At 39.3% G+C, this 22545-nt stretch overlaps 1 protein-coding gene across 1 annotated transcript in view; it reads right to left on the bottom strand.

The window, feature by feature from the left end:
• The window catches only part of rxfp2b (relaxin family peptide receptor 2b), a 312780-nt gene that overhangs the window by 186601 nt on the left and 103634 nt on the right, over window positions 1-22545 (bottom strand). The window contains exon 3 of the mRNA XM_028800786.2: window positions 4285-4428. Coding sequence (XP_028656619.2) covers window positions 4285-4428 — 144 coding nt within the window. The remainder of the gene's footprint in view (window positions 1-4284; window positions 4429-22545) is intronic.

Below are 22545 nucleotides of genomic sequence, written 5' to 3' on the forward strand. Positions count from 1 at the left end.
GGAATAGCTTACTAATAGAAATTCGCTAGGAGCATTTTAAAAAGTGCTACAAAGTAATTATTATAACATGACTTTCTCATAGCTACATTTTAGTGTACCTCTAATATTCTGTATGTGCTTTGAATTATCATTTTCTTCATGGCTCTGCAATCCATACTAATCCATATGTTGCTCTACTGTTCTTTTTCTGTTTTTTCTGTGGTGGCGATCTGCACCACCACCACCTGATCAAAGCACCGTGATGTCACTACGTTGATGGATTGAAGGCCAGAGGTCCATATGACCATCATCATCAAATTCTTTCATATGAAGCCATGAGGACTGATTTAGACCATTTATGTTAGGTAGAATGCCTAGAGGGGGCTGGGTGGTCTTGTGGCCTTTGGAACCCCTGCAGAACTCATTTTTTTTCCTCCAGCCATCTAGAGTTATTTTTTTTGTGTCCTCCCGGCCATTGGACCTTACTTTATTCTTTGTTACTTAGTATTGCCTAATCTTATTTTTGTTTTTTTATAAACATTACTTTCTTCATCTTGTAAAGCACTTTGAGCTACACCATTTTTATGAAAATGTGCTATATAAATAAATGGTGTTGTTACAGTGAACCATTTGTCAAAAAACAACCATGAGTTACTGTATACTGTCATCATCTGTCCATGGAGGCCCTGAGTGGGGTGCCTGTCCATTGTAGGTATGTTCACTAGGTCACAAATTGTTCTAATCTGCAAATATTTTGGATATGTGTGTGTATTTTACGGGGGATTGGAGTACCTAGAGGAAAACAAGTAGAACATGCAAACTCCACACAGAAATGATCAGAAGTAAATTGAACCTAGGACTGCAGAGCTGTTGGGTACTGCTCCACTGTGCTACCCTCAATTAGTATACTGCTTTAAATTACTTTAAACTCTATAAATCATAGCATAAATAATAGCAACTGACACCATTAATGTACATTAGAGTATAATCACAGAATAGGCCATTGAATGTGACCATGTGAATTTATTTTTCTCAAAGCTGTCTGAAATTTTTAGTGATGATGCAAAACAAAATTTAAATTGTTTATCACAAAACATTCCAATTTCCAATACAAAGGCATATCTAGTCATTCACAGTATTAGCTTCACCTCTTAGTTACTGAGACTAAAGTTTAGTTTAACAGGATAGGTGAATTATTCCACTGAAATATTCCATAGTGGTTTGCATCCCTTTTTAACATTACTAGTTAGTTGTGGACTTATGGTTTTATATGAAATGACATGAAGACAATGACAACAAAGCCATACGGAAAAAAACGTCTGCAAGTAACAAGTACCTATCTTTGAAAATAACTGTTTACCTACCCATCCAGCCAGAATGAGCAAATACATAATAAAAATGTATCCATCCATCAATTTTTTAAAGCTGCTGAATTTTTATAAGCCAACTCATAGTGGTAGAATAATGTAATGTGATGACCAACAAAAACGAAATATGTGCTTTTTAAGAATACATTCCATTAGGGTTTTGCAGGCGGCTTCGCAAATACCAGATGATCATACAGTATCTTTGTGTCAGAAGATAAAGGAAAAACAATAAAAAGATTTTCACTTTCTGCTGCATGTGATTGTTATGATGTTCAGACATATTTATAGTAAAAAAAAAATCTTTTCCATTCAAAGTCATTGTATGTGATCCGGCCAGGATGCCCTCAAATTGGAAGGACAGGGGAAGACAGATTACACAGGTCTTTGTCTCCCCCAAGATGCTAGATGGCAGCCAACCCAGGGTGGGATCCCTACATGGGTGTCCACAAGGCATTACTGGGTATTATAGTCCTTGGGAATAGCCCTGTTGGGTCCCGTGGGGTTCATGAGGGGGGGATGTAGGATTTGGGAGTCTCTACTCCTTAGGGCTCCAACCTCACCCGGAAGTGCTTCAGAGCCACACCTTCATTTCCCTTGAAGTACTCCTGGGGTTTGGATAAAAGGACTTGAAGAGAACCAGAGTCAGGTGGAAGGAGGACGATACTTGTGTGGAGGAGTGGAGGTGGCAGAGAGAGAGAGAGAGAACAGAAGACAAAGTGCTGTATACTGTGCTTTGTACTGTGGCTGAAAGATGTTTTCTGGGCACAAATAGATGAAGAGCTTAGAGTAGTAGAAGAGGGAGAAAAGGCAGTTGTTGTTGGTGATCTAAATGGGCATGTGGGAGAGTGTAGAAAGATGATATAGAGGGATCATGGAAGATGGGGAGTAGGGGAAAGGATAGTAGAATTTTCCGTGGCAACTGATTTGGTAAAATGTGGTACATTTTTTGAAAAGAACATAAATCAGCTTGTGACTTACAGCATTGGAGGAAAGGAACGCCAAATAGACTTTCTAATGTGTAGAAGATCTCCTTTGAAATAGATAAAGAATTCTAAGGTCATAAATGGGGAAAGTGTGACAGTGCAGCATAAAGTGGTGATGCTGAACTGGGAGACCAGAATTAGCAGGATAATCAGAGCAAACAGCATCAAGAACAAAGTGGTGGAGAGTAAAAGAGGAAGGGCTTAAGAACAGGTCTAGGGAGAAAGTTTTAAATGAAGTGCAGTCATTTGAGAGTGTGGAGGAATGGTGGGAGAAGAACAGCAAAGTTATATTAAGAGCAGATGAAGAGGTGTTGGTTGGGTAGGACAACAGAAAAGAGCCCACCTGGTGACAAAGAGACACGGTAATGTAACAGAGAGGTGCAGGATGTGATAAAGGCTAAGAAGGAGGCAAAAAAGACATGATACCAATCAGGAAACGAGGAAGACATAGAAATGTATAGGCAGTCAAACAAAGGGGCAAAGAGGGTAGTGGCAAGAGCCAAGGCACAGGCTGTGGAGGAGGTGTACGAAAATTTGGAGAAAAGAGAGAGAGAGAAGGATTTGTAGAATAGCAAAGAAAAGATGAAGAGGAAGAAGATTAAGACTTGTGCGGCAAATATGCATAACTATGGTTCAGTTTGCTAACTCCACATGGAAAATAAATTTATATATAACTACATATATATGAGTTGTGCTACCCATCTAAGATAAGTAATCAATGTAGATCTTAGTGTTAGTGTTTGCAGTGCACCAGCACTTTGAGCATTTTCTTCCAATTTATTTCTCCATTTCCAATGTGTTAACTTTCAGTTTTTATCATTGTCAATATTGGGATCATTACGGATGCTTTCTATATTCTCTAACTGAATTCCCTGTTTATTACCTTCCTTTATTTCTACTTTGAACATAAGCAGGTAATAGACAGGTTATATAATCAGTGTATTAAGAGTGTCACTATGTAATAACCAGGCACTAAACTGGAAAGAAGGTGTCTCCAAAATACATCAAAGGATTTAAAGACTTTACTTCACACAATTAGTGTTATTTTATTTGTGGTCAAATTCAACTTTCAAGAAAAGAACATAAATGTTCAACTTATGTTTGCTCGGTATCACATGTGTGTTGAATCAGTCTTCTGGAACAGAGCTGGAGTTACATTGTATATTGCCTTGAAGCCAGATTTAATGTTTGGAACAAATCATAAAATGCCTTTGATCAGAATAATCTCATTCAAAATCTAAAGTGTGGTTGCAGGATCATTACAATTTGGAGTTGGTTTGCTGTTTACTGCCTTACTGCCACCAAGTGAATTCCAGAATATAATAAAGAATGTTTGTGGAAAATGTGAAGTCCAGTTAGTTGAAACTAAATCAAGTGAAAGGCTCAGTAGAGTGAAGATCTGAAATTCCCAAATAAAAGCCACAAATAAAAAGCTCAAAACAAAGCAGTTAAAAATTTTAGAATGGTCAATTCAAAGGCCAGATCTAAATCTCATTGACGTGATTTGTGTGTGTCTTACGTAAATGCAGAAAGTCCTTAAATATCACATGGATGAACCACTGGAAGAGTAGCTGAAGATTCTTCCCAATTGATGTAAGCAATGGAAATACAAGCTATTACTTACTTATATCAAAACCAGGTATTGAGGATAGGGTGCACCCACATTTTAAAATCCAGAGAGCTTTGTTTCTTTTGATTTGGGTTGAATAAATAATCAAATGTGTCACCATTTAGTGGTAGTTGTTCACCATAACCTTTAGATGTTATTGAAATGACACATTTGTAGTTAACACATCACTTATCAGTGAATGTATTTACTTTCTTATAGTAATGTTGATGAAATTTATACCTTATTAGTTCTGATTCACTGACACATAAAAAATGGTAAAAATTTACAGATATAACCAAGTTTACATTTAAAGTCAAACAATTAATGCTGTAATATTTGGTCTCACCACAATTCTCCTCATCAGCGCCATTTTCACAGTTCTCGACGCCATTGCAATGCAGCACTTGAGGTAAACACACTGTTAGATTTCCACATGGGAAGTGTCCAATTGGGCAGTTACTGCTGATGTAATTACTCAGATTTGTTCTTGCTGTAAAAGAAATATAAATAAATATAGGTTAGTCAAGAACAATAACGTGCATCAAACCTATTAACCTTAAAAGTATGTGCTTTATTAAATCAACTAGCAAAATACCCGCGCTTCGCAGCGGAGAAGTAGTGTGTTAAAGAGGTTATGTAAACATATATATACATAAACATATATACTTATATACATATCTACATATACACATATGTACATATATACATATATATATATATATATATATATATATATATATACATATAGACATCCACATATATATACATATATCAACATATATACACATACATATACACACATACATACATACACACATATATATATATATATATATATAAATATATATACTGTATATACACATACAGACACATATATATATATATATATATATATATATATATATATATATAGCAAAATACCCACGGTTTGCAGCGGAGAAGTAGTGTGTTAAAGAGGTTATGAAAAAAAAAAAGAAACATTTTAAAAATAACGTAACATGATTGTCAATGTAATTGTGTTGTCATTGTTATGAGTGTTGCTGTCTTTTATATATATATAATATACACACACACACATAAACATATATATACATATAGATATATATATACATATCTACATATACATACGTATATACACATATACACATCCACATAAACATATATATACATATACAAATTTACATAGCTACATACACATATATATAAATATATATATATATATATATATATATATAGACATACATATATACATACATATATTCACATATATATATATATATATATATATATATATATATATAAATATATATATATACATATATATACTGTATATATACATATCTACTTAGTGGCTCCTGTATTTAGGATATAGCAGGTTGGATAATGGATGGATGGACATTTGTATGCATAGCACCATTTGCCCGTTTTCGTTTTTTTTCTTTCTTCAGTAATATTTCAGCAAACCCGGAGCTTGTCAGTTCAAATCCTGGTACTGACACCACTGTGTGACCCTGAGGAAGTCACTTCACCTGCATGTTGTGCAAAAAACAAAAGTAATGTAACAAATTGTACCTCAGATGTTGTAAGTTGGTGGAATAAAGGCATAAGTCAAATAGATAAATATGTATTATACACATAGGAACTATTCATTTATTTTCAGTTAAGTCATCTGCAGCAAACTTTTATAAATGAGGGTTTCTGATTTTTAGAAAACTGTTTCTTCTTTATTGACGTTTTCTCTTGGACAGCTTTTTTCATTTTATTGAAAATGAAAGCAGCAGCTGCCAAAATATGTAGCTTTTTTATTAATTTTTCAACATTGTGTAAAATAAATGTATAAAGTAACATAAAAAGTTTAAATACTGGTTATTCTTTTACACAAAAATATTACTACAGAGATAGAAAAAAAGTAAAATGGATATGTTCTTTTTCTTTAAGGAGATTAAATATTACTGAAGAAAGAAAAAAAAAAATTAAACAGCCAAATGGGGCTATGCATACGAACTTAAAAGGTTTAAATAAAACAGAAATATATATTTTATTTTTACTTGCTTAAGTTGTGGAGGGTGTATCCTGTAGCAAAGCCCTAACTTTTTTCGTGAAAGCACGTTTCAGTCAATAAGTGTTAAAAAAACGTGTAAAGATATTGACAATAAGCTAAGTCATCTGCAGCAAAGTTTTATAAATGACGGTTTCTCCTTTTTAGACAATAAGCTACGCAAACCCAGGAAGACATGGAATCGTTTAAATCAAGTATCATTACATCTTCCTTTCTTAAAGAGAAGTAAGGCAGTACTTATAAGCTTACATATTTATATATAGACATACATATATATATATATATCTATATCCGAAGCCGTGCAAGCACACTCTTTTGAGAATGCAACGTATAGTTGTACAGAAGAAAAGCAATCTTGCCTCAAATGAATGGCAACCTTTTGTAGGTCTATGAAGTTAATTTAAACTTTAGGTTTACGCGGTGCTTTCTTTCCGAAGTACCTGCACTCATGAATATGTCTGTATGTGTCAGTCGGTCAAATCCACGCGCTTCGCACCGGCGAAGTACCGCTTTTAAAATTTTATTAAGAAGAAAATAAAACGTTTTTAAATTGAGGGAAAATATACTAATAACAGTTTGTTAAGGATCAGTTTTTTTGTGAAGCTGCCTTTACTCGAGTGATCACTTCGAGCTGACTTGGTGGCCAAGTGTAAGCGTTACCTGGAAGTAAGCACCCATACAATCAGATTGTGAATCAGACTACGAATACCATGAATGTAATTACACAGTCACTGCACTTGCTTACGGTAATCGAACCTCAGACGTCAGCGCTAGAGGGGCTTAGCAGCGGTGAAGTATTGGTTTTAAATTTTAATTAAGAACAAAAGAAAACCTCAGAGGTTCGATTCCCGAAAGGGAGTGAAGTGAGTGTCCGGCTACCTACCAGGTAAAGCTTATGGTCGGACAGCAAGTGACGTAACATCAGCCACGGTGCCTTCAGTTGTGAGAAGCAGATCATAGAATGATTGAAAATAGTTTTGCATTTACCTTTTTAGTAAAAGGCGAGCTTTTAAGCCTGAGAAATCACCCCGTAAATGCACACGTTTATTTGCACATGTGTTAATATGTATGGTTACACAGTATTAAAAGACAGTGAAGAACGTGATTTACCTTTGTTCCCGCGTTTCATAAAAGGCGAGCTTTTAAGCCTGAGAAATCACCCCGTAAATGCACACGTTTAATTGCACGTGTTAATATGTATGCTTACACAGTATTAAAAGACACTCAAAAATTAACGTCATTTACCATCAGCCACGGTGCCTTCAGTTGTGAGAAGCAGATCATAGAATGATTGAAAATAATTTTGCATTTACCTTTTTAGTATAAGGCGAGCTTTTAAGCCTGAGAAATCACCCCGTAAATGCACACGTTTATTTGCACGTGTTAATATGTATGGTTACACAGTATTAAAAGACAGTGAACAACGTCAGTTACCTTTGTTTCCGCGTTTGATAAAAGGCGAGCTTTTAAGCCTGAAAAATCACCCCGTAAATGCACACGTTTAATTGCACGTGTTAATATGTATGCTTACACAGTATTAAAAGACAGTCAAAAATTAACGTCATTTACCTTCGTTCCCGCGTTTGACTCGTGCTGTAAATCTCTTCCTTGTTTTTAGGTCACGTGATTACGTAGGAGGCGTGATGACGCGATACGTGACTCCGTCTCCTCCATTACAGTATATGGACAAAAAAATATGTTCCAGTTATGACCATTACGCGTAGAATTTCGAAATGAAACCTGCCTAACTTTTGTAAGTAAGCTGTAAGGAATGAGCCTGCCAAATTTCAGCCTTCCACCTACACGGGAAGTTGGAGAATTAGTGATGAGTGAGTCAGTCAGTCAGTCAGTGAGGGCTTTGCCTTTTATTATTATAGATAACTAATTCTGAAAGAGAAGGAGAGATAAAAACCAGAAAGGCTAGAACACAGTCAGGACTAAACAACACATTCTACAGTCCCATCCATGTATCATGTCCCCATCTACTGGGTGCAAAGTAGGTCCACACCATTCCCGTTTTTTCCTCCATTCTTTTTCTCTCTTTCCCTCTCTCTTACCACAGCCTTTTATCCTTTCTCCATCAGAACCCCCAACTCGCTCAACTCCATGGTTAATGTGCCTTTGTGATTATGGTATGGTGTATAGGAGACATTGGCAAAACAAAGAGCTATGTGGGGCCTTATTATAATTCCACAGAGCAAGCCAGGACCTTCACTGGCCTATCCAGATGTAGCCTTGCCCCTAGACAGCGAGCCCCCAACTACTACCTGAAAGGTTAGAGCTGAGCAGGCCCAAAACGGGGATCTAGTTTTGATATTTTAAAATACAATGAATGTCCAAAAAGTATCTTACCAGGGTAAGAAAACCACAAACCCTTCACCTTGTAGAGACAATCCAAACATACATCTTTATAATTTGTATACATTTATTAATGTGATATATTAACAAAAAATAGAAAATCAAGAAAAAAGGCAGAAAAGACCAAAAATAAAGATTTGCCTAAAAAGCATTCCAAAGATGAAGAAGTCATGATATGCAATTTAATGAGTAGAAACCAAGAATACAAGTAAATAATCCTGTATCCAGAAATAAGAAACAAAAAGAAATGCTTTCAAAACATCATACCACACTGGTGCGATGATTGTCATGACTTAGAGGGGTCCCTAGCAGAAAATCTCAAAAAATACTCAAAAGGCAAACTAGAGTGGGTAATAACTTGGCTAGTCACATAAAGGACAACATAAGATCTTTAAAAATAAAGCAAGATTTATTTTAAAAAATTGCTCTGTAACTAAATAAAGCTCCATGGAGCACAAAAGACAAAAGGAGTTGCCTGAAAAGGCAAAGGAAATCCAAAGCAAAAAAGCCAAAAAACAGAGCATAAGGTCAAAAAAATCTATTAATTCATGAAATAATTCAAAAACAATTTATACAGGAGACCTCACCACCACCATAAGAGCATTCAATGAACTGCAGGGGACTGTGGGTTTTTTACGCCTTTATAGGGGTTAAGGCAGTCCTCTTGCCTTTGATGGGCGGTGACCCCACATCTTGGGGGACAACCCACAACACACATGGAACACAAGAGAACACACATGGACATAAAGAAACTAAATAATCAGTACTGTTTACATAGAGTATGAACAAAATAAACATAACAGTATTTGAACCCCAGCCAGGGGGAACCCTGGCTGAAACACTGTAATGTTTAGCTGCACTTTGTTATTTATTTATTTATTTGCAACCTTTTCATTGGCCTTAAAAAATAATGGAGGTTGTCTTTTGAGGATTTTAGAGAGTAAGGAATTCAATGTTCTGGTCTGTTTTTGATTTAGGACATTTCCAAAGACCTTAATTTCGAAGCAAATCTTCCCAAGGCATTAGTTTATTTTTAGTATCAGCATCACCATTGTTTGCTATTAGTACTACAGTGATCCCTCGCTATATCGTGCTTCGTCTTTCGCGGCTTCACTCCATCGCGGATTTTAAATGTAAGCATATGTGAATATATATTGCGGATTTTTCACTGCTTCGCGGATGTCTGCGGTCTACAGTACGTGTGCTTCCTCAGTTGATTTGCCCATTTGAATTCAAACAAGGGATGCATTTGAATTCAAACAAGGGACGCTATTGGCGGATGGCTGAGAAGCTACCCAATCAGAGCATGTGGTTAAGTTCCTGTGTGCTGCTGATTGGCTCAGCAATGGAGTGCTGCATTAACCAGGAAGTCTAATCTCACTCATTCAGCATTAACGCACGTTACTGCTAATGCTTCAGGATTGCAGAAAAGGTAAAAGTTTTGGATATGTTGAAGGAAGGAAACAGCTACACCGCTGCAGGACACAATTACAGCATCAATGAGTCCACGATTCTTTTTATTTAAAAAGGAGGAAAAGCATATAAGATCTACGGCTGCAGTGTCCTTTAATCAGGGCGCAAAACGAGTTGCAAGTGGACATGATAAGGCAGTAGTCTGGATGGAATCTGCTTTAGGGATTTGGATTGAAGAGTGATGGAAGAAGAACAACGGCGGTGCTAAACAGTCGCCTGAAGAGGCTCCTTTAGAAGAGCTGTAACGCTATCCTTTGTTGTGCAGTAAAATTAAACTCAGCGTTATCAGACAAGTCGTCGTGTCATTGTTGGTGAGTAACCATAATTAATTATTTACGTACAGTACTTATTACATGTACATAGTTTAGTGTCGCTGTACACACATTTTACTGTATACAATTTTTCTTGCATTGTATGTATTTATTGCTGGTGGCCTGTATATTGTAATGGCTGTAACGTATGTGATATCGGAGACGCTCGATATCTTTAAAATAATATTTAGGTTTGTAAACTGGGCGGCACGGTGGCGCAGTGGGTAGCGCTGCTGCCTCGCAGTTGGGAGATCTGGGAACCTGGGTTCGATTCTCGGGTCCTCCCTGCGTGGAGTTTGCATGTTCTCCCCGTGTCTGCGTGGGTTTCCTCCGGGCGCTCCGGTTTCCTCCCACAGTCCAAAGACATGCAGGTTAGGTGGATTGGTGATTCTAAATTGGCCCTAGTGTGTGCTTGGTGTGTGGGTGTGTTTGTGTGTGTCCTGCGGTGGGTTGGCACCCTGCCCAGGATTGTTTCCTGCCTTGTGCCCTGTGTTGGCTGGGATTGGCTCCAGCAGACCCCCGTGACCCTGTGTTCGGATTCAGCGGGTTGGAAAATGGATGGATGGATGGATGTATGTAAACTGTGTTTACATACATAATTTCAACGAATCTTACCTAATATCTAAGAGAATACAAAGGGTTTATGCTGTATAACTGTGCGTGAAATGTTTATAATAGTGTGGGAGAGTTTATAAGGGCTTAAAATATATAAAAATAACCATATAAACATATGGTTTCTACTTTGTGGATTTTCTTATTTCGCGGGTGGCTCTGGAACGCAACCCCCGCGATGGAGGAGGGATTACTGTACAGGGTTTCAAAGCTGTTGCCAATCAAGACATTTGAGAGTGTGCAACATGTGACATGATTAATGCAAAAGTTTATACAGTAGGTCAGCATCATACACACCGTTACCATCTGTTTGTGACTAATTCAAAATGTAACACTCTAGCATTATCGTTGGTAAAAATTTCTCTGGCTACGAATTGTTTTCTGTTGATCAACTTTGATTTAGGTCTTATGTTTTTGCTTAGGCTACATGAAATATTTCATTGCGTGACTCTCTTGCTACTTCTTTTGATTTACGATTTTGCCTCACATACTTGGTCATTGTTTACTTGAATCTTATCCTCCTGGTTTTGTCCCTGGCTCTTCATTACTCTTACATTGTGTGTGCTGATTCCCTCATACGTAAACCTGTTGCTGCACTGTGCAGTCATTACTGTTGGATCCTCCTCTCTGACCTTAAAATAAAGGTAAAGTGTGGGCCTAGCAACAGTGATGTAATGGTGGCCCCGCCTCCTGTGGGTCCAACCACAAAACACAAGAAATGGCATCAAATTTAAACATACAGCACACAAATAATAAATGATAGACAGATACAACAGAAATGACACAAAACAATAAAATGAATAATGCATGAATAACAAAAACAATAATAAAACAGAAATACAACCCATGGAACAACCCCCTGGCTGAAACATACACATGTGTCAGCTCTTTAGAACAATCTGGAGGAGAACAGGCCATTCAGCTCAACAAAGCTTGCCAGTCCTATCCACTTAATTCTTCTAAAATAACATCAAGTCGAGTTTTGAAAATCCATAAAGTCCTACTGTCTACAACACTAGCTGGTAGCTTATTTCAAGTGTCTGTGGATCTCTGTGTAAAGAAAAACTTCCTAATATTTGTGCAAAATTTACCTTTAACAAGTTCCCAACTGTGTTCCCATGTTCTTGATGAACTCATTTTAAAATAACAGTTTCGATCCACTGTACTAATTCCGTTCATAATGTTAAACACTTCAGTCTCCTATTTTGATCTTTTTTTGCTTAAACTGAAAAGGCTTGGCTCTTTTAATCTTTACATATAACTCATCCCCTGTAGCCCTGGACTCAGCCTGGTCGTCCTTCTCTGCTATGTCCTTTTTGTAGCCTGGAGACCAAAACTGCACACAGTACTAAAGATGAGGCCCCTCCAGTGCGTTACAAAGCTTGAGCATAATCTCCTTGGACTTGTACTCTGCACATTAGGGTGGTATATAACCTAACATTCTGTTAGCCTTCTGAACACTGTCTGGCAGTTGATAGTGTCAAGTCCACTATGACTCCAAAATACCTCTTATCAGGTATACTTTGAATTTTCAGACCTGTCATTGTGTATTTAAGCCTAATATTTTTACTTTTTACTGTACATGTAATTCCTTATACAGTCGACCCTTGATATACGACTGGCCTGACATGCGAACAAGTTGCTTTACGACCAAAATTTTTGTTTTGAATTACGACCAACATCTTGCGTTACGACCCAAATGTGGTCACGTGTATCCGCTTGTGCGATTGTAAACAAACAGCTGAGAGCATTTGTAAGCGTCAGTCGGAGCCGAGATACATGTGTTTGTGGACATAATTTTAGTCAGTGCAGTGATTTATGTAATTTATTTCGATAATTACTAAGGAAGGAAGCGAAGGTAACGAAGGTAAAGAAAGCAATCACAATCGAAACGAAGAAGGAAATTGTGTGGAAATATGAGAGTGGCGTTCGTGTGACCGATCTCGCTAATATGTACAGCATACATATTATGCTGTACCATCTCGACAATTTTACAAAGAAAAGATTTGTATAAGGAAACTCCTTCCAAACAATAACCACCTTCCATTTCATTCTCCTCCTCCTTCCTTCCTGCAAGCCAAAGATGTCAACTTAAATGATGAGTACAGTATGAAATTGTTCTTTCTGGTAGGCTAGGCACTTTTTATAACTTTTTGGTTAGTACATTAGAAAAATTATTGGTGTTTTTGGTAAATTATGCACATTATACATCCCTTTTTTATTAAAAAAAGTTAAGTAAGTGTTGCTGTGGGAGGTTCGGAACACATTAAGGGCATTTCCATTATTTCTTATGGGAAAAATAGTCTTGACTTACAACTAACTTGAGTTACAACCAGCCCTCACGAACGAATTGAGTTCATAAGTCAAGGGTCCATTGTATTTACTTACATTACCTACTTTCCCTAAAAGCCTGTGAAAATTTTAATTCTCCCTGAACACCCTATTGTTCCTAAACACAAGCGAGGAACCTTGCATTTTGTTATCACCTCATCAATTGCCCACCGATAACTGCCTTTGTTTTACAAATGTGTCAGTTAACGGCACTTAATCTGCACTCAGCCATCCCCCATTCAGCCAGTCGAAACCAGAATTTTCAAGCAGAATTTCCGCTTTCAGCTCATGTCTGCATTGAAGATTTTATCTAGCAGGGAGTTGTAAGGAATTTTATAGGTAATGATATGTTGTGATTTGAAATACTGTACATAGATTTCATGGTTTCCATGTCTACAATGATCTGTGTAAATGTACGATGAAATAAGAACTATTAGGCCTTGTAGATATAAATCAATTGTATGTGTTTATTTTATCAAATATAACTGCTTAAATGTGAATGTTTAATTTAGTGACAATTTCGCTTATGTGACATCAAGGTAATTACAACACACACAGACATAATTTATCGTTTAGCAGTAACTTTTACAACTAGCAAAGTTACAAGGACTGTTACTCAGATGAAATGTATTTATTATCCATCCATCCATTTTCCAACCCGCTGAATCCAAACACAGGGTCACGGGGGTCTGCTGGAGCCAATCCCAGCCAACACAGGGCACAAGGCAGGAAACAATCCTGGGCAGGGTGCCAACCCCCCCCCAGGACACACACACCCACACACCCACACCACCAAGCACACACTGGGGCCAATTTAGAATCGCCAATCCACCTTAACCTGCATGTCTTTGGACTGTGGGAGGAAACCGGAGCACCCGGAGGAAACCCACGCAGACACGGGGAGAACATGCAAACTCCACGCAGGGAGGACCCAGGAAGCGAACCCGGGTCCCCAGGTCTCCCAACTGCGAGGCAGCAGCGCTACCCACTGCGCCACCGTGTTATATCAAATATAACTGCTTGAATGTGAAACATATTCATGCATGAAAACGTCTTTACATGGAAACGATATTTTTTCTTGACAGTCTTTACACATTCACAACAATATGAATGACCTCATTTTATTCAGTTTTATTCTTGAACAAAAGCATACTTGTTTTATTAACTGTCTTGTGAAAGTGTTGATTTGATATTCCAGGACATGTGGAGGGAAGAAGAGTATAGAGATATATATTTACACAAAACATATGCTATATATACTGTCACAAACGTGCGCAATTGAGGCAGCTAAAGGGCCTGAATGAGAGTAATTCCACGCCAGACCAGGGGATGGTCGAGTACACTAACTCTTTCTCTTGCTTCTCTGCAGACTTGTCACAGGTAAATCTGCCTGGCTCCAATGATGCCACTTCCGGTTCCGGCCTCAAAGATGTTGTCATTTCCTCAACTGCCCTTTAACACTAGAATTACCAAAGCTTACGAAAAAACTTGTAAATCCAGCCCACCTTAAATCTGCTTGTACCTCTCCATTCAGCGTCTTTTGTCTTGTAAATGTGTCAATAATCCCAAGCAGCAAGCAACCTCCTATACCATCCCACCCACCGCCGGAGAAATTGCAAAAACCTCTTCCAACTGAAGCCTTGTTTATCAGGGAGTCAGGTACCTAGAGCAGTATAGGCTAAAAAAAATATATTGTTACTTGGAACACATGCATTTCATGTGTGTTCCATGTCTACAAAGATCTACTGTCTATGTAAGTGGACCCCATGCGTGCCTTGTACAGCACATGTGCGTTCATCGCCACTAGGTCAAACAATAGAATGGAATAAAATGGCCGTTATTCTCGTAAAGTTTAATGGGATTATTTTCTATCATTCCCCGTATGTTTTTTTTTTTTGGGACACATACTGTAGGTATCATATTAGTATAAAACAAAAAGCAAATGTGCCCTGGAAACACATTCACCCCAAAAGTGCATTGCGCCTTCTTGGCTATGGAGATGGTGTTAATTGACTGAGTAAGGTCAGCTGCCAGACTCACAATAAGGTATTTGGTGCTCTTCACGGATTCCACTGCAAAGCCCTTGATGTGCAGTGGCGTGTTATCAGCATAGGCCTTCCTGAAGTCAACAGTCATCTTTAACATCTTGTCGAAATTAAGAGACAGATTGTTGCACTTGTGCCAATACGGTATTCTGTAAGCTACCATCTTGCTCATGAGACCCACCACTGTTGTGTCAACTTAATGATGGTGTTAAAGCTGTATGTAATCATACCATCAAGAGTCAGTAGAGTAAACAGAAGTGAGCCGAGTACACAGCCCTAGGGGGCATCAGTGCTCAGCATGATGGGACTGGGGATGGAGTTTCTGATGTCCACTGTCTGGGGTCTCTCTTTTTTAAAGTCTAGGAATCAGTTGCATAGGAAAGTAAGCTTCTGAGGGATGATGGTGTTGAAAGCTCAGGCAGGCAGGCAGTGTTGTGTACTGTAGTGATTAAGGCTTTGGACTTCAAACCCAAAGGATGTGGGATCAAATTCTGGTACTTACACTGTGTGACCTTGAGCAAGTCACTTGACCTGTCTGTGCTCCAATTGGAGAACCAAAAGAAATGTGACCAATTGTATCATAAATGTTATAAGTCCCCTTGGATAAAGGTGTCAGCCACACAAGTAAATTTAATATAAATCTAATGAACTGATATCATTGAAAAGCATTCTAGCATTTGTGTCTCTTTTGTCCATATGGGGCAGAGCCAGATGAAATGTAGATGATATGGCATCTTCAGTGAAATGTTTTGGGCAATAAGCAAATTGGAGAGGGTCGTGTGATGTGGGAAGCCCAGTAGCCTCTCAAACCACTTCATGATGGCAATTGTAAGTGCTATAAAGGGATAGTCATTGAGGCAAGATACAGAGGATTCTTTGGCACAAGAGATGATGATGATGGTTTTGAAACTCTTGGGGACAGCTGCCTGCCTCAGTGAAATGTTGAAGATGTCATTAAAGATATCTGTTAGCTAGTTTGCACATTCCCTGGGCACTTGGCCAGGTATGTTGTCTGGTCCAGCATCTTGGAGTGGGCTTACAATCAGCAAAGCTTTTTTCACATCAGCAGTGGACAAAAACAGTACCTTTTCGTCCTGAGGAGGGATGGACTACCTCACAGGTACATCACAACACATCAAACCATTCAGAATTTACTTAGAACATCTGGAAGAGAGGCATCACCTCTGCAAACAGGTGGTGTGGTGTTAAAGCTTGGATATCCTACCACATGTGCTATGTGTCTCTGGTGTCCTGACTGGATTTTCATGCCATATTCTCACTTAGTTGCGTTGAAGGCCCAAGATAGATTTGCCCCTGCTGTCCTGACGGCTCCCTTGTTACCTGATCTAAAGACGGCTGTACGTGCTTTTAACAATGCACATACCTCTAATGTCACCCATGGATTCTGATTTGCACATGTTCCAATGATCTTTGAGACAGTCAGATCATCTATGATCTTATTAATGTAATCAGTGACTGATGATTCATACATACTCCTCTACGTGGATCTGATGGCCATAGGTGGCAACTGCCTTAAACATCACCCAGTCCATGTGATCAAAAGCAAGGTATACCAGTTGGTTAGTTGTGCCTTATTTTCTGATGAGATGTTGTGGTGTCTTATTCATCTTTTGGCTACTTGAGTCCAAGTTCTGGTTGCTGTTCCTTATCATTAGCACAGGAAGATTAGAAACAGTTAGTTTGCTTGGGTCTTCAGTCTTCTGGAGATTGGTTAATGTATGGAGTTGTTTCTCAAGAGCACACACCTTTGCAGTGAGATTATCACTTATGTAGTGAGTGGAATCTTGGATAACAGTCCACATGTTGCACCTATTGCTGGTTATGGACTTCAAAATAATTTTTATACTTTTCTTCATTCGGGATTCTTCTCTAATCTATTAAGTAAGTAATTGATTTTAGTTGAGAGTAAGGGTTTTGCTATTGCATTTTTTTGGAACGGGCGGCACGGTGGTGCAGTGGGTAGTGCTGGCTGCCTCGCAGTGAGGAGACCTTAGTCCGCTTCCCGGGTCCTCCCTGCACGAGTTTGCATGTTCTCCCTGCGTCTGCATGGGTTTCCTCCGGGTGCTCCGGTTTCCTCCCACAGTCCATAGACATACAGGTTAGGTGGATTGGCGATCCTCAATTGTCCTTGGTGTGTGTGTATGTGTCCTGTAGTGGGCTGGCGCCCTGCCCGGGATGGTTCCTGCCTTGTGCCCTGTTTTGGCTGGGATTAGCTCCAGCAGACCCCCGTGACCCTGTGGTTAGGATATAGCGGGTTGGATAATGGATGGATTCTTTTTGGATTTGGTAGGTTATTAGTATGCTTTTTTAAAGATGAGAAACAGCAGAGCTGCTAGTGCTTCAATGGCCAGCTAGACCCCCCAATTTGCAGGTATTTAGCTCTACCTGGCTGCTAGTGCAGGAACCAAGAACCTTTGATGTGCCCCCTGAATCAATAATGCCCCACTCCACATAGGCTATACCTGGGCCAGAATTAAGCCCAGAAACAGAGAGTGTAAGGTAAGCAGACACCCAGGGTGATATTACTATGCTACTCTACTATCACACCCTTATTCTATTCATTGCAAGTGTTAAGTAATAATAATTTGAAATCCGGAGAGTCTTCTTGTTTGCACAAAATGAAACTGTAAGTTGTCTGGGGAAATCAAATACATAATTGGAAAAATTAAACTGTGAAGGTTAGAGTTGATTTAGGGCATACTCTTTAAAATGACAATTAAATGAGTTCCAATTCTGGATTATTAAATTGATTTTTAGCAGAATGAACTTGCACTGTTTTATTTTCTGAGAGTTAGCCACATCTTTATGGTTTACAGTGAGAATCGCCACAAAAAGGAAATTAAACTGCTTATTTAAAGTCGGCCAATCATACAAAGACTGGACACCTGAAGTAGGACGTTTAGAAGAAAAATTTGATCTTGGGTTGGTAAATAGGAATGAAATTTCAGAATCTTGTGATATTGCAAACCTAACACTTGCAAACCTGCATAATCCAGTTCAGCCCCAAACCCACCCCTAGCAGGGGCTGGTAGACTATCCCAGCAATATCAAAACACAACATAGTGACGTACTCCCATCACAGAACCCACTTTAGAGGGATCCATTTAACCCTATACAGGGGGGGGCCATGGGGGTCTTTCCCCTAGAGAGACAATCACACATGGAGACATGAAGAGAAAACCACAAACTTCACACCGACAACAGACAGGGGCACTGATACACGAGGGTACCATCACTATGTGGCTGTGCCACCCCACCACTCACAAGTAAGAACAATGATATTTTTATAAAGCAAATAATAGAAAGCAGTTCAAAAGCTGTAAATCTACAGTATACTAATTAAAGGCAAAGGCCCTCACTGACTCACTCATCACTATTCTCCAACTTCCCGTGTAGGTAGAAGGCTGAAATTTGGCAGGCTCATTCCTTACAGCTTACTTACAAAAGTTAGCAGGTTTCATTTCGAAATTCTACGTGTAACGGTCATAACGGTCGACAATGTCCGCCATGTTAAACTTTCTTATTTATGGCCTCATCTTCACAAAATTTGGTAGGCGGCTTCCCTGAGCTAACCGAAACCGATGTACGTACTTATTTCAGTGGTATGACGCCACTGTTGGCCGCCATATTGAACTTTACAAAGGTCTTTGTTACTTATGGGCCCATCTTGAAGAAATTTGGTATGCGGGTTCCCAACGCTAACTGAATCGTACTTACGTACATATATACGTCCATAGCCTGTTGCTCGGTCGCCATGTGAGGCGGCGTTGGGTCCCCCATCCCCACGCCTCCCACGTAGTTGGCTACCTGCCTATACAAGGCTGTCCGTCGCTCCGGTCTCTTCATTCCCTTCTTAGCTTCGCCACAGTATTCACGTCTCCCTGCTGATAACTGCAGCCTTTTATTTAATCCACGGCTTCTCCGCTGTTTTATTGTTCGTTTATTATGATTATAGTTACTGTGTAGGTATTTTAGACTTAGTTTATATTGTTCAGGTAGCCATTTCCTTTATCATTCCAACCGTACCCCCATTTACATGTCTATCGAGGTGATCACCATCGATCAAAGAACTGTCACATACCGAGTGGTTTCCATGCCCGGAGATGGTGACTGCCTTTTCCATTCTCTGTGTTACATATTGCACAGCCATATCAGGCTCACTCTTGATATCCGGAGGAACATTGTGTCTTATGTATTGAATGACTGGGACAGGTTCAAGGTGTGGACTGATGACGGTACAGGAGATAATTATACTACACAGGAGCACTATAAGAGTGAAATGCTTAAGCCCTTCACCTATGGTTCTGCATGTGAATTGATGGCTGCCGCTGAATTGTTCGGTTGTCGCTTTCAAGTGTACCGAAATGGCCAAATATTTTACACCTTTGGACAACCGCCAATGCCTCTTATACAGCCTTCTTCAAACTGTTTACCCCAATCTTCGAAATCTACACGAAAATGACGTGTCATGGTTGAGGAAGACACCAAGAAATGACATGACTACGACTATAAACCACATTTTACTTCAAGAACTACCTTCACAACCGAAAAGCATATCAGTCTGTGGATTCAGTTGTAGAAGTGGAAGACGCGGTGCACTATCCGGTAGAGTTTCTCCACACTCTGAATCCTCCAGGCACTTCTGAGCATAATCTAATTTTGAAGGTTGGGGCACCAATAAAGTTACTGAGAAACTTATGGCCACCGAAACTTTGTAACGGCACGAGCCTTCAGGTCACGTGTCTGCAAAAGAACCTAATTGAGGCAACTATTTTTACTGGCAGTGGCTCAGGGGAGAGAGTTTTTATTCCTCGCATCCCTGTTATACCCTCTGATCTCCCATTTCAATTCAAACGCCTCCAATTTCCAGTAAGGCTCTGCTTCGCAATGACAATTAATAAGTCTCAGGGACAGACCCCTACAAAAGGCTGGCATTGATTTGAGGCAAGATTGCTTTTCACATGGCCAACTGTACGTTGCATGCTCAAGAGTAAGCTCAGCGCACAGCTTGGTCATTTTACAACCAGAGGGGCGAACTGACAACGTGGTATACAAAGAGATCCTTAACAAATAATTATTGGTATATTTTCCCTCAGTTTAAAAAGGTTTACTTTTCTTCTTAATAAAAATTTTAAGGCAGTACTTTGCCTCTGCGAAGCGTGGGTATTTTGCTAGTAATTTTATATAAATGCTACAAATAAATCATTTATATGCCTTTTTCCATTCTTAACTTAATCTTCTCTTCATTTATTGGCAAAGGATATATACACAGCAATAAAATACAAATACCATATATTCATTTTTAAAAGTGAACCTCTTCTTGATTCATGTAGATTTAATAAATGCCTTATCAAGACAGAGTGGGTTTTATCACAATAGTGAAGAATGATCTGAAAAATGAGTACACTCAGCCAAAGTGTTAATCATTCAGTGAAAGACTCCAAGAAAGTAAATAAAAAAAACCGGCAAAGATCACCTTATACTGAAGTAAGTGTTCTGCTAAAGATGATATATCAGATCTATGGCAGGCTTCTTTATCTTGTATATTTTTAACATACATCGACTGGAAGACAGGCTTCAAGGACTCTAGCTAATAAAGCTGATGTGAGCAAAATGTTTTGTTCTTCAAAAGTTGCCCTAGAAGGGAAGAGGTGTCTTCTTCATTGTTTAATATCACATTCTCAAATCTGCCTAGTGCAGTTTTAGGGGCTAGCAGCAAAAGGCAGGAAACAGCCCTGGAGTGGGTGCCAGTCTATCCTTACTCTCAAACACATCCAGGCCGGGTCAGTTTGGCGTCAGCTGTTAACAAAACTTCATCTGTGAAAATGTGGGAGGTCATCAGTGGTGTCCCACTAGGGTCTCTCTTTGGACATTACTTTTTCTGATTTATATTAATGACGTTGATTCTGGTATAATTAGTAAACTTGTGAACACTAACATTGAAGAGATGGTAGACACTGAAGAGGCAGGAAAAAGAATTCAAAATGACCCAGACAAGCTTCAGAACTGGGCAAACACCTGGAAAGTGCAGGTTATTGTAGAAAAGTGCAAAGTGCCACACGTGGGTAAAAGGAACATCAATTATAACACTGACACAGGTGGCAGGATTTGAACCCACAATCCTCAAGGTTTGAAGTCCAAAGCCTTAACCACTGCACCACTAAAGGTTTTAAGAGGGAATTAAACACACTCCACCCTGAACTCTCACTGCGTTTAGTTTGATGCCCAACCTCCCACCTTATCAAATGCTTTCTGAAATTCCAGATAAATAATATCATATGCTCCACTTATATCTCTAGCATGTCATCACGGCACTGCTAGATCTAAATAGCAACGTGGCGAATTACTCGTGTACTGAAGTGACTTTAGCTGCAGGTGGAAGTCCCATTTTACTTTATGGTGCCAAGCAAAGTTGCGTTGTGGTGCAGCAGTCTATTAGCCAGCGAAAGTGCTGTGAAGAAGCTGTCTGTTGTTACAGACCTGCCTTTGTCCAGTCTGATAGTGGTCAAAGGACATCATATCTTTGATTGCCGGTACAACAAATAATTCTGAGCAGGCATCAGCCACAGCGCTGCTCTTGTGAAAAGAATGGAGATATAGTAATCCCTCGCTATATCGCGCTTCGCCTTTCGTGGCTTCACTCCATCGCGGATTTTATATGTAAGCATATTTAAATATATATCGTGGATTTTTCACTGCTTCGCGGGTTTCTGCGGACAATGGGTCTTTTAATTTCTGGTACATGCTTCCTCAGTTGGTTTGCCCAGTTGATTTCATACAAGGGACGCTATTGGCAGATGGCTGAGAAGCTACCCAGCTTACTTTTCTCTTTCTCTTGCGCTGACTATCTGTGATCCTGACGTAGGGGGATTGAGCAGGGGGGCTCTTCGCACACCTAGACGATACGGACGCTCGTCTAAAAATGTTGAAAGATTATCTTCACGTTGCTATCTTTTGTGCAGCTGCTTCCTGAAACGACATGCTGCACGGTGCTTCGCATAACTTAAAAGCTCGAAGGGGCACATATTGATTTTTGATTGCGCGAAAACAAACTCGTGGTCTCTCTCACTTCTCTTTGTCTGCTCGACGGAGGGGGTGTCGAGCTGCCGCCTTCAACAGCTTTGTGCCGCGGTGCTTCACATACTTAAAAGCAGGCCCTTATTGATTTGTTTGCTTTTCTCTCTATCTCTGTGACAGCCTGTGCTCCTGACACGCTCTCCTTTGAAGAGGAAGATATGTTTGCATTCTTTAATTATGAGACGGAACCTGTCATCTCTGTCTTGTCCATGGAGCACAGTTTAAACTTTTGAAAAAGAGACAAATGTTTGTTTTCAGTGTTTTGAATAACGTTCCTGTCTCTCTACAACCTCCTGTGTTTCTGCGCAAATCTGTGACCC

Source organism: Erpetoichthys calabaricus, chromosome 4 (assembly GCF_900747795.2).
Source record: "Erpetoichthys calabaricus chromosome 4, fErpCal1.3, whole genome shotgun sequence".
NCBI classification, from domain to species: domain Eukaryota; kingdom Metazoa; phylum Chordata; class Cladistia; order Polypteriformes; family Polypteridae; genus Erpetoichthys; species Erpetoichthys calabaricus.